The sequence below is a fragment of the Cydia strobilella genome, chromosome Z, assembly GCF_947568885.1.
Source record: "Cydia strobilella chromosome Z, ilCydStro3.1, whole genome shotgun sequence".
Taxonomy (NCBI): domain Eukaryota; kingdom Metazoa; phylum Arthropoda; class Insecta; order Lepidoptera; family Tortricidae; genus Cydia; species Cydia strobilella.
This window is the reverse complement of record NC_086068.1, coordinates 53,302,265-53,314,597: the sequence shown is the minus strand read 5'-3', so window position 1 is coordinate 53,314,597 and position 12,333 is coordinate 53,302,265. Positions and strand designations below refer to the sequence as shown.

The window sequence follows — 12,333 nt, the reverse complement described above, 5'->3', positions numbered from 1 at the left end:
TAGTAAAGTAATAACATATACTAATCTATGGTATCTACGAGATCATTGAGATCCTCTCAGCCTCTCTAACAAAATAAGAACGTAAAACAGAGACTGACAACGAGTTCTATGAATCCTTTGCTTTGCTGTATACGAGTATGTACCTACCTGTATTTATTATTTTTATTTGTAATGATGGCTTCTCTGCTACCAGGGCATTTTGCCAACGTCAAGTGTATACATATATATAAGAGTAAGTTGTCGATATTCAGTCATCTGTCGAGGCCTTCATGATGCACTGGAGGATAGCTGGAGCAGCAGTACAAACGAAGCATATATAATGGCGGCCGAGACCACAAACCGCTGAATGATGTCCAAAGAATTAGTTCGCATTTCCAGAAGAATTCTTCATTAACTGCACCTTTTTGCATTTTTTTTTTTTTTGTTATAATGGCTTTTGCTGCTAGGGCACTTTGCCAACGTCAAGTTTTTAAGGACAAATCGAGGAGTGCACCTATGATTTAGCCCAGAATTTTGAATTCAGATAATTTGCATAATTTGGCCATAGATATAATCAACCCGTATGTCAGTCATTGACACTGGGTGCCAATTTAACAAAAAAAGTTGTATATATAAATAGATGTATTTTGTGCCAGTGACTCACAACAGACAACAAGAAATCGTAGAAATCTAATTTTACCTCCTGCCTCCTCCTAAACCTCCTAAACATAGCGCTTTCCCATTTGCATCCTATAGGAGACCAGAACATTCAGAACAACCTGATGCCAATAATTCGGAACAAGCACTACTTTTTACAAGACGAAGATACATTATTATAATAATAAAATAAAAAAATAAATAAAAAGAAGAACAACACCTGCTAGTATTTAATTTTTATAACAAGCTTGAAAAAGCTACTTTTAGGAACATAAATTTGCTTATTTTAATAATTAAACCGGCATTCTTAATATCAATATTATTTCTTTTTAAATGTACAAACATGTAGGTACAAGTTGTACCACGCTGATTAGTGATTACATTTAAATCCCCGGCCATCTGAAACCCTATCAGCTTACATTTTCCTAACATGCACATTTCACCAAATAAAATCTTTTTAAATAAGGTATTTTCGTTGATTAATTAGAGAAAATGTACAACTCATAATAAAAATTAAATAATCATATATATATTGACTCACCTTTAAATCATTAATGTACGTGAAGGGAACCACAGTCACCAAACTTTAAAAACACATAAATAATACGCGCACGTGATTAACACATTCCGCCACGCATCAACACATCCACCTTAGAACACTAACTCATATAAACTGATGATGGATATTACGAATTACGAATACGATGTCTGATGAACAATTTGACATTGACGTTTTGTTTTTTTTTTTCGTTCGATGGAGCTGTTCAAGTTCCAGTTAAAGCCCACTGTTTTATTCCAACCCTTATAACTCCATCTAGTGACGAGTAGCAAAAAGCCATCGTAAACTAATCCCCGATTTCATCTTTACCAAAGAGGATATAATAAGATAGAGTGGTACTGTCATAGTAGATTTTGTAACCACAGTAAATTCACTGCCATCTATCGACACACCTTAAAACTAAAAATGAAGATTTATAAAAATTCGATAAAATGTATTTAAATATATATAAATACATTAATTATTTTTATGATTTTGACCCACGTTCTTTCACTGATATGCGTTAAAATTGTTAAATAACAAACGAAACCGTCAACGCCAACTATACGACAGTAGGGCAAAGCTTGTAGCGCCCTCTGATCGAGAATCAAATTTTCTTGATTTTCGAGGCACGTTTTTCCATTTTCATTTCCATTTCCATCCATCTATTGTCTTTACTAAAATGACATTAAATAAATACATAATTATAGTTCTAATCAAGTTCTTTAAACTAATATTAATATTGTTACGAGAATATTATTATTTTAAATAGATACCCTTCTTAGAAATTGATTTAGACTATATAAAAAGCAAATTATTCAAGACAAATATACTGAAGACATTTTTATTGGATTTAACTTATGGATTTAACAAAAGTATAGTTGATTTCATTTAATAATTATAATTTTTCACTCTGTATTAATTGGATGGATTTATATAGTCTCCATGCCTGAAGTATAAGGTAGTTTGAGTAACCTAAGCACTATTGACAATTTTTTTTTCCTGGCAGTTGGTGCCTTGTACATGGCTGTGATCTGCTGTCATCTACTTTTACGTCCGTACTAAAACGTAGTGGTTATATACTCTTTGGTCCGTACTGTTGCTGTTAATTCTTTAGTCTGTGATCCAAAATGGCGCTGAAAGCACTTGTCGGGCAAAGTGAGTTAAAAAATATTTTATTTTTTAGCTACACGAGTTATTTACGTTCAAATTGTCTGTTAAATTTTATATACATGTAGGTTGATTGTTCTTATAACAAAATAAATATGAGATCGAGCTGTTGTGACACATTCATTGTACAAACTCTTATCGATGACTAATCGCTTGCAACCTAAATTCTTATTTGTTATTTTGTTGTTAAAATTGCAAGAGCCGAAAACCAAACTAGTCGAATGCTAGTGCTGACTAGAAGATAATATTATTTACGCACTACTACTACAGAATACAAAATTTATCTAAAATTAAGGCTAGTAATAGGAGTTGCATTTTGTCCTTGCACTAGTAATTACTCTAGTTAGTTCAATTATTGTTGTCCCAACTAATAGATGGGTATTAAAATTCCGTAATTGAATAAGATGCTTTCGCACCTGTGTTGAATAGTATTGATTTTCTTACGTCACTAAGTCGGTGGGATGAGGAGGGTGGCACACGTCACTTGGCGGTCGAGAAGCTTTCCTTGTTTTCATATATCTAGTTCTAGAATTAAGTAAAGCTCTACTAATGTTTTACAGGATATATTTCTTAAATATTAAGCCTGACGTAAAGCATGCTATACAATAGTGTGTACTGTTGATAATGATAACACTATCTACATTATATTTACATTAAAAACAACAAAGTCAAAATCGAATTTTTATTTCCAACGCTCTTGTTCATTGTACTTAATTGTAGTAATACACTACTAATATTGTAGTACAGATGTTTTTCTGAGCATTGTTTAGTTTACTGAATGTGCAGATAACATGATGAAAAATGAAAGGAATGGGTTTCAAAATTACAATTTGTAAAGAGGTTTATATTTGTCTAAGGTACTGAGTACAACAAGTATTGTATTCCCTGATGACGTATCATTATTATTGGATTTTAATGCAAACAATTATTATAATGACATTATGGAAAGTACAATAATCAACATTAATAACTGGATGAGCGATTGCAATGTTCAGATCAATAATTATTTAGAAAAGCCCAAAATAATTCAATTTTATCCTTACCCTTGCACATAGACATAGTAATTAATAATACGAAAATTGAAGAAACTGAGACATTCTTACCATACCTTGTCAATACATACTTGACATAGCCTTGGTCACTCACAAAAATTTACACTGCTTCATAGTATCCCATAATAGAAGGCACAAAAACAAAATATTCCTACCAATAGAGAAAATGAAATTGTGCCAAAGTGACCCTTGCCATGTCGCTATAAATTTTTTTAACTATATACCAGATAGTATCAGGTCAGAGCAAAAGGACAAAACCTTTGAAATTAAATTAAAATCACTACTTACTACCTACTCAGTAGAAGAATTTATGTCAGATAATATTATATAATTACTCTAATTTACCTAATAATCTTTAATTAATTATCTCAACTTGACTTAATATCGATCAATTTAAAATATTCTTATTTTTAATTTTACTTTATGTAATTTGTAACTAGTACCCACCTAGTACCTAAGCCATGTATTGTAACACCTCTACAGAGAAGTAGCATGTACGACACAAACCTTAAGCTATTCCATCTGCAATTATACCTTTGTACATGCACAATAAGTAAATATGAGATATTAACAGTGTAATCTATGATTGCAGAAATTATGAATGAAGTGATCCGCTACCGCGGACCAAAGGGGAAGGAGTCCCAGCGCATTGACTGGAGAATCCTCATTGTGGATCAACTGTCAATGCGCATGGTCTCCGCCTGCTGCAAAATGCATGACATCTCTGCAGAGGGCATTACATGTAAGTATATATTTGATTGAATTAAAATTCACATCACCTGGTTGCAGTAGACCAATGCAAGCACTGCCCATTTCTTTTCCATATCAATCCATAAGAGGCCTGTAGCTAGCAGTAGGACAAGGAAAAGATAAATGTCATACAATGGGTACATAGACTCTGCTTTACGATACGGAATTATTATATGGGGTAACTCCGTTGATAAGGAAGATTTGTTTTTAATTCAAAAGCGCTGTGTAAGAGCCTTATTTGGACTTAAACAAGAAGACTCGTGTCGTCCTTATTTCATTAAACATCGCGTTTTAACTTTATATAGTCTGTACATCTTAGAGACATGTTTATTTGTTTATAACAGGGATGTTGCGGATGCCGATTTTTTGACATCCGCGGACGCGGATGCGGATTTTTAATAAATAAATAAAATTAAATAATCATTTATTTCGGAATATAAATTTCCATAATGTATCAGTAGCTTATTACTAAAATGTTTAAACCTATAATCTGCAATAGCGCGGCAACCCCAACAGCATCCTAAAAGCGTTATTATATTGCACGCGTAGGGCGCTTTAAGTTTTTAGAGTAAAGTTGATCCATAGGCTGCAAGTGTAAAATGACTGGCAGTACGCCTTAAAAAGGGTGATTTTAACGCTGATTTTATCTTGCGAACCTACGAATCAACATATTACTTCTTACTGCCAGCGCCTTACACTCCCTTTCCACATCTACGTCACCTTTTAGCGAAGCGGTTACCCAGTGCCCCAAGTACTTAAATTCTGATACTACTTTAAGAAGAGTGCCATTCAGTCTCACTGGAGGTAACATTTGGTCGTCTAAGTTGACAGTTCTTCCTCTGAAGACCAGCAGCTCACTTTTAGAGACATTGTACTTGAGACCATGGGCCTCCGCATACCGCTCACAGACACTTACCAGCGTCCTAACGCCGATCGACGGGCTCAGCAACACCATGCCGTCCGCGTAGCTGATGTTATTTACGAACTTTCCATTTATTGAACATCCGACCATAGTGTTGCTGAGCTCCTCGATCAGCCGGTTGACATACAGGCTGAAGAGTCTGGGCGACGTAAGCCCCCCCTGCCTGACCCCACACTCCAACCTATACTCATCGGATAGCGACCCCGCCCACCTTACGACATTAGTTTGGTGGCCGTACCAAAACCTGAACAGTTCCACCAATTCCCCGCGTAGAGACGTCTCCTCGTACAGTTTTTGCCAAAGTTTACTATAGGACACCAGATCGAAGGCTTTCGAGAGATCAAGAAAACACGCAAAAACTGGTGTTTTCCTATCTGTGTACAATCGGACAGTGTGCTTAAGACAAAGGACTGCCGTCTCAGTAGACAAGCCCGACCGAAATCCAAATTGTGCATCATGAAGCACCGTGTGTTTTTCCAACTGTTTGTCCAGCACACTGTCCAGCACCTTTGCTACGATCGTAGCCAACGAAATGGGCCTATAATTTTTAATGTCCGCGGTGTCTCCTGTACGGTTTTTTATAATTGGTACAACCACAGTTCTCATCATATCGCTCGGTATATAAGTATGGCTGACACAGAAGCTGAAGAACATGGCGAGTATTCTAGGTAGGTGTACCCCTGCATGCTGCAGGTGCTCAATGCTAAGGGAGTCGTGACCTGGCGACTTTCCTCGCGTCATGTTCTTCACCACCGATGCCACCTCCTTAGCCGTAATTCTCACCAGAGGTCCCGCAGGGAGGGCCGATGGGAGACTCGACCTTGAAATGTTTTTGAAACAAATCAGCTTATCTCATTAGGCTCGCTAACACCCTCTACACTCACAGCTAATATTTTGAGACAAGATGGATTTTATTTATTTAAAAGTAATGTATCAAAAGGTTCCTCTTAGGTTGTTCATTATGAAAGTTTCAAAGTGTATTTAAAAACCCATTTAACCCCTAATCTTGTACATGTTGCAGTGGTTGAAGACATTCACAAGAAGAGAGAGCCGCTCTGTACCATGGATGGCATCTACCTCATTACTCCACTGGAGAATTCAGTCCGTGCCTTGATCAATGATTTCTCAGTGGGGAACCGCATCATGTACAAAGCGGCTCATGTTTTCTTCACTGAAGGTATACACTCAAATTATTGTTATTTAGATATATTTGTTTATCCACCGGACATAGTGTAAACGAGCTTGTAATATCACTAGTCATGCTTCAAGATGTGGATTTCTTCCCTCTAGTTCTTTTTTCAATTCTAATTACATATTACCAACTGCCAAAACGCATCTGCCAACCAATTTGCGATCTACATTGCAAGTGACAGTGCCTCACATGCATGCAAAGTTTCCTACAATGTACAAAATGTTCGTACGCATTCACTTGCCCCAAGTAGGAACTAGTGGGAATAAACCAAGATTTTTTGTTTGCACCATCAATATTTTTATTTTTCCAGCTTGCCCTGATGTTCTTTTTGATGAATTATCACGTAGTCGCGTAGCTAAATACATAAAAACACTAAAGGAAATCAACATCGCCTTTGTTCCATATGAACAACAGGTTAGTATTTCTATTTTATTGAAGGTTTAGCAAGCATGTAAAGTGGTATATGTAGACTATGTAGTATTTTTAATGCCATTACAGATAACGACTTTATTAACAATTTTACAGGTTTGCTAAATTCATTTGTATTTAGGGTAAACAAACTTATTGTTAGCACACTTTAAGTTGCCTTATTTCAAATGGTACTCTCTGTGTGCTAATAATCAGTTAAATTACCTTATTTTCTTGAATAACAATCTTTTTTGCTGTGTATTTAATCATATGTACACTAAGTATTGAAATACGAAATATTTGATTATTTTACACGCTGCTAAATTAGTGTGTCCTGAGGAATTGTTCAATGAACTCTGCAAATCATCGGCAGCAAGGAAAATCAAAACGCTTAAGGAAATCAACATTGCATTCTTACCTTACGAGAGTCAGGTGAATACGTAGCTGTATGCTTTCAGTACCTATTTTTAGATTATACGTAATTACTTACTAATCACATTTCATAACGCATTTAAAAACACCTCACCCATGGTAGGTTAAAGGCTCCGTCAGACTTGACAAGTCAGCAGAACCATGCAAGTTAGAAAGCAAGAAAAAATATTAGTTATGAGATAGAAATCAATGCATTTTAATTTAAATATACTCACATTAAATTATTAGTCTGACCTATGGTGCCCGATTTCTGAAAATAAAAGAAATAAAAGATCTCGGGCCCCATATGGAAAGTTTACGTGACATTTCTAAACATTTTTTAAAACAAAGTCTGTAACTAGTGTCAACCAAATTATTGTAACTCACTCGCTAAACCTGGCACAGCCATAAAGCTAGACATAACTATAAGCCTTGGTCTCCGATTGACAACGTTCTGCGTCACACACAATAGCTTTGATGTAAAATATACTGCTGTAAGCAGCGTCAGCTGTAGGTCAGGGCCTAAGATTTCAGGGGTGTTTTAGGTGTTCTCGTTGGACTCGCCGAACACGTTCCAGCACATGTACAACCCGAACCACGCCGCGTCCCGCAACGCGAGCATGGAGCGCATCGCGGAGCAGATTGCGACGCTCTGCGCCACGCTTGGAGAATATCCCTCCGTCAGATACCGCAGGTGGGTTGTTTGATGTCTTCTTCCTTAGTTCATTACGGCTGAAGACCGTGATATAAAACAAAAACCTGTATGTACAAACCTGGAGCCTAATGTTAAAACTACATCTCAAATAACATCTTCGGCGTTTATTTTTCAACAGTGACGGCGAGCGCAATGTCGAGCTTGCTCAGCTCATCCAACAGAAACTGGATGCATACAAAGTAAGTAAAGGAACATAGCGACATTCCTTACATAATCATAAAAGGAAACAATACCTACCTACCTGCTTATAATTTTTTATAATTTTTATAATTGTTGTAACATATTTTGTAAATATTATTATGTACTTACCCAATTCCTGACATGTAAAATTATATTGCTTTTACCAATCCAATCTGCCCAATAATGAATTACTCGAGAAAAAAAGGAATGTACAATTTTATCTACAATTTTTGCCTTGGTAGGTACTATTATAATTGTCGAGTTACGTTAACTTGTTACAATTACCAATAACTATTTAAGGAATTCAAAATTAACGTCAAAAGCGTTTTTGCAATCGAAACTAAGATAACGACATCAGAGGTCAATTAGGAAATAAAATTGAATCATGGACTGCCTGTTTAATTTTACGTCTGTTCAAATTCCGTAATAAACGTTACCCCAAAAGGTGACAAATGCCAATAGCTGTCTAAAAACAGTCGTTGGAAGTAGGTCGCAGATAACTTTAGTTCTGTTATCTGCGACCATTACTCGCATTGTGTTCATGGCTCTTTGTCAACTTGCACTCGGCCGCGACCGCTTTGTATTGATCGCCGGATAAACGTTTTGTACACTGGAGAAATAAAGTAACCCATGTTTTAGACCATTTTATTGAAGTAAAGTATAAAAGTCAGGAAACATCCTGCCTTACTTTCCATTAAGACTACTCAAAACATTATCTAGTTTTTTCTACTACTCAATACCTTTTCACTTTCAGCGTAAATTTATATTGACGACAATTTGTGGTTTTCTCGCTAGCGGTCTCTTCATGCAAAACTATAATCATTAATACGATAATCATAAAACACACGATCTACTAAATAAAAAAATAAGCGTATACGAAATAAGTACGAAATGAAATACTAAATTTATTATTGAAGACATTCTTTACTGGCCCGATATTGAGTCTGCAAAATTCGATAAGACGAAAGTGGAGGACCCGCGCGAAATAGCCTTTTCATACAACCGTAGTCCTCATTTTCCTCTCTGGATTTAACATTATTGAAAATATTTTGATACAATTGGTTGTATATCAAGCACAGCTATGCCCCTACGTACGATTTTTTTTAAATTTTTAATTATTATAAAAGTTACGAGCATTTAAAACTTTATATGAAATCTGTTTTTCGCTCCTAGTTTTTACAATAATCGAAAAATCGAAAAAACTCCAACTTAGGGGCATAGCTACGGTTAATATACATCAAGTTATGTAAATATATAATGTCAATATCCAGAGAGGAAAATGGGGACTACGTTTGTATGGAGAAGGTGTAGTTCCCCTTTCCTCTTAAGGTGTAGTTCGTCTCTTTTATAAAGTGCACTTAGACCTTCCCTTTAGATTTATCTTTACATACTGGTATTGTACTCGTAGGCTGACGAGCCCACCATGGGTGAGGGGCCGGAGAAGGCTCGCTCGCAGCTGCTGGTGCTCGACCGCGGCTTCGACTGCGTGTCGCCTCTGTTGCACGAGCTCACGCTGCAGGCCATGGCCTACGACCTGCTGCCGATCGAGAACGATGTCTACAAGTGAGTGTTCTCTGAACATTACAGCCTTGGACGCGATATCTGTGTTCCTCACGCTAGAGCGTTTTCACATTGTCAGATGATGTTTGGAGAAAAGCAGCTCCTAGAGAGTAAGTACCCTATACTGTGTGTACCCTAGCAGCAAGTGGATTCAAAAATGTAATATATACATATAATAAAAAGATACTTTTTTAAATGTCCGATATCGGATACGACCACAAGGAAGTCACTTGTGGTCGTATCCGATATCGGACCGGACATTGTGAAAACGCTCTTATGTCAATAAGGCTGAAAGACCGGACAAACTAAAACCAAAATATTCGTCAGTAGGTATAAGTTTAAAGAGTGTCGGCGGATAACACGCACAGGTTTCAAAAGTATGGTAATGAGAATTCAAAATTTCAATGGTACTAACAGTGGCATGCCAGACTACATGTTGTGTTCATAAGCACTTTCTAAAAGGCAATACCTACAATAGTAGACTCAGTGCCTCTTTTATTTAGTTTGCTTTTTTGTCCAAAATTGTCTGAAGGGTAAAAATAAGTACCTTGTAATCTGTGCATATAGGTCCTATTATCTGTTTAGTGACAACCTGCTTAACCATCAAAATTTTCACTTTATGAATAAAATGCAGATCCCATATAACAGTTGACACTGTTTCACCAGGTACGAGGCATCCCAAGGGCAAATGAAGGAGGTGCTCTTGGACGAGAACGACGAGCTGTGGGTGGAGCTGCGCCACCAGCACATCGCCGTCGTGTCCACCTCCGTCACCAAGAACCTCAAGAAGTTCACAGAGTCCAAGCGCATGGGCGGAGGTAACTTATACACATGGTTTTGTACTATAGGGAGCAGGCGTGAACTGTTCACAGCACCGGAGCCAATCGTTTATGACTCGAAGGTATAATATTAAGTTTATATTTCCGATATGGAAAACAAGATAGAAGACCTTCCTACCCACAAGGGAGTATGCGTAATTTGTAGAATGCAGCACCATTGGAAAATAATATGCTGAAATTGGTTACAACTATACTGTATATTTTAAAACCAAATACATGTTTCCGATTGTAAAAGAAATTGACAAGTTTTACAGGAGGGAAAGCGAATCCTCTGTCTATAATATCAACATGCCTGATATAATTACATTTCAATATTAAGATATTTTTTACACTTCAATATTAAAGTTCGGTTATTTATCCATAATTTTATAACCAGGCGACAAGCAGTCCATGCGAGATCTGTCCCAGATGATAAAGAAGATGCCCCAGTACCAGAAGGAATTGTCAAAATACGCGACCCATCTCCGCCTCGCCGAAGACTGCATGAAGGCCTACCAGGGCTACGTCGACAAGCTATGCAAAGTGGAGCAGGTAATCACCACTTTACAAGGTTTTTTTAGCAATAAAAGTAACTGGTTCTACTTTGACCTGTATCAATACAACACGTTTTACTTCGAAGCGTAGCTAACAACTTCAGTGATTATTTACCCTAATTAGGTAATCCTAATGAGAGGGTTAAAAAGTAAAACAAGAAAAACCTTATACGTCATAACTATCTGATCAACTGACTGTGTTTCATGTGTACTTGAATCCTGATGTCCTGTTGCAGGATCTGGCCATGGGCACTGACGCGGAGGGTGAGAAGATCAAAGATCACATGAGGAGCATTGTGCCAGTTCTCCTTGATCAGGTAAATAGTGTACAGTGATAGTAGCAGTACATGGTGTGAGTATTAAGTAAGAAATTTTGTATACTACACAAAACGTGACATACTGGTGAATAGGGTGAATTTAAAATAAATTATTTTACACCATGCATGAATTAAAGCACCAGGAGATTAATAGAGAAACGTAGACAGCAGTTATTTTTAGACACAATTTCTATTTTATAACCCGTATAAAACTAAGAGTAGGTAATTTGATTGTGACGTCACATGCTAGTGTTTCATAATATAAAATCCATAGTAGCAAAATCGTTTTGACAGTTCTAAAAAAGAAACTGATTTGACTAGTAGTCAAATACCCTATTGATTTGACAAAGGAGAAATAAATCTAGTTAGGATTTTGTGTACATTAAATACAAATAGAATTTAAGGTACCCGTCTGATATTGTCGTTTAAATAGCTTCAAAAAATATCACAGTTACGAATTGAAATGCGGTAAAATTAATATGTGTAACAATATATTTTTCTCATTATCAAAGTGAAAAGCAGATAAAATGAATAGATAATATGTCTACATTAACTTGTGTTAAATTGCAATCACACTCAAACACACACACACAAACACTAATGCAATCGCAATTCATGTGTTGTGTGTCTTGTCTTGGAATACCTTTTTGTATCCTTTTTTTGTGGTCCCTTTGTTTGACATAATTATTGAAAGTCATATTGTAATGATTGTCATATTATCATTAACCGTTAACTTTTTAGGATTTTCCACAGGTTATCCTATAGATAGGTTAGGTTAGGTTTGTTTTATGGCAATCCTGAAAAGTTACGCGTTTCTGAGCAAAACCAAATTCATAATTTGACTAACGAAAATGTGGACAAACAATACATTATGACTTAAAACTATATGGAAAACAATAGAGACCTTTTTTTATTTATTTATTTATTATCCAATTTGTTTATTTTTTAATAGTTTTACTTGCCAAGCGACTTTATTTATTGTATATTTTTAGGGTTCCGTACCTCAAAAGGAAAAAACCGAACCCTTATATTATCACTCGTGCATCTGTCTGTCTGTCCGTCTGTCAGCCTATTTCTCCGAAACTACTAGACCAATTAAGTTGAAATTTG

The 12,333-nt window shown here is 36.3% G+C and overlaps 1 protein-coding gene across 3 annotated transcripts in view; it reads left to right on the top strand.

The window, feature by feature from the left end:
- The first annotated feature begins 2,256 nt into the window (after positions 1-2,256).
- Positions 2,257-12,333, top strand: part of LOC134754777 (protein ROP) — a 260,729-nt gene continuing 250,652 nt past the window's right edge. For 2 of the 3 annotated variants that reach the window (XR_010128976.1, XM_063691142.1), the window contains exons 1-10: positions 2,257-2,332; positions 3,989-4,138; positions 6,090-6,245; positions 6,571-6,674; positions 7,625-7,773; positions 7,913-7,973; positions 9,383-9,537; positions 10,201-10,352; positions 10,750-10,904; positions 11,143-11,223. Coding sequence is in view for 2 of the 3 variants with exons in the window: in XM_063691142.1 (XP_063547212.1) it covers positions 2,305-2,332; positions 3,989-4,138; positions 6,090-6,245; positions 6,571-6,674; positions 7,625-7,773; positions 7,913-7,973; positions 9,383-9,537; positions 10,201-10,352; positions 10,750-10,904; positions 11,143-11,223 (1,191 nt within the window). In the remaining variant the exon portion in view is untranslated. Of the gene's footprint in view, positions 2,333-3,988; positions 4,139-6,089; positions 6,246-6,570; positions 6,675-6,996; positions 7,101-7,624; positions 7,774-7,912; positions 7,974-9,382; positions 9,538-10,200; positions 10,353-10,749; positions 10,905-11,142; positions 11,224-12,333 lie in introns of all 3 variants that reach the window. The other variant, XM_063691143.1, reaches the window with a different exon arrangement.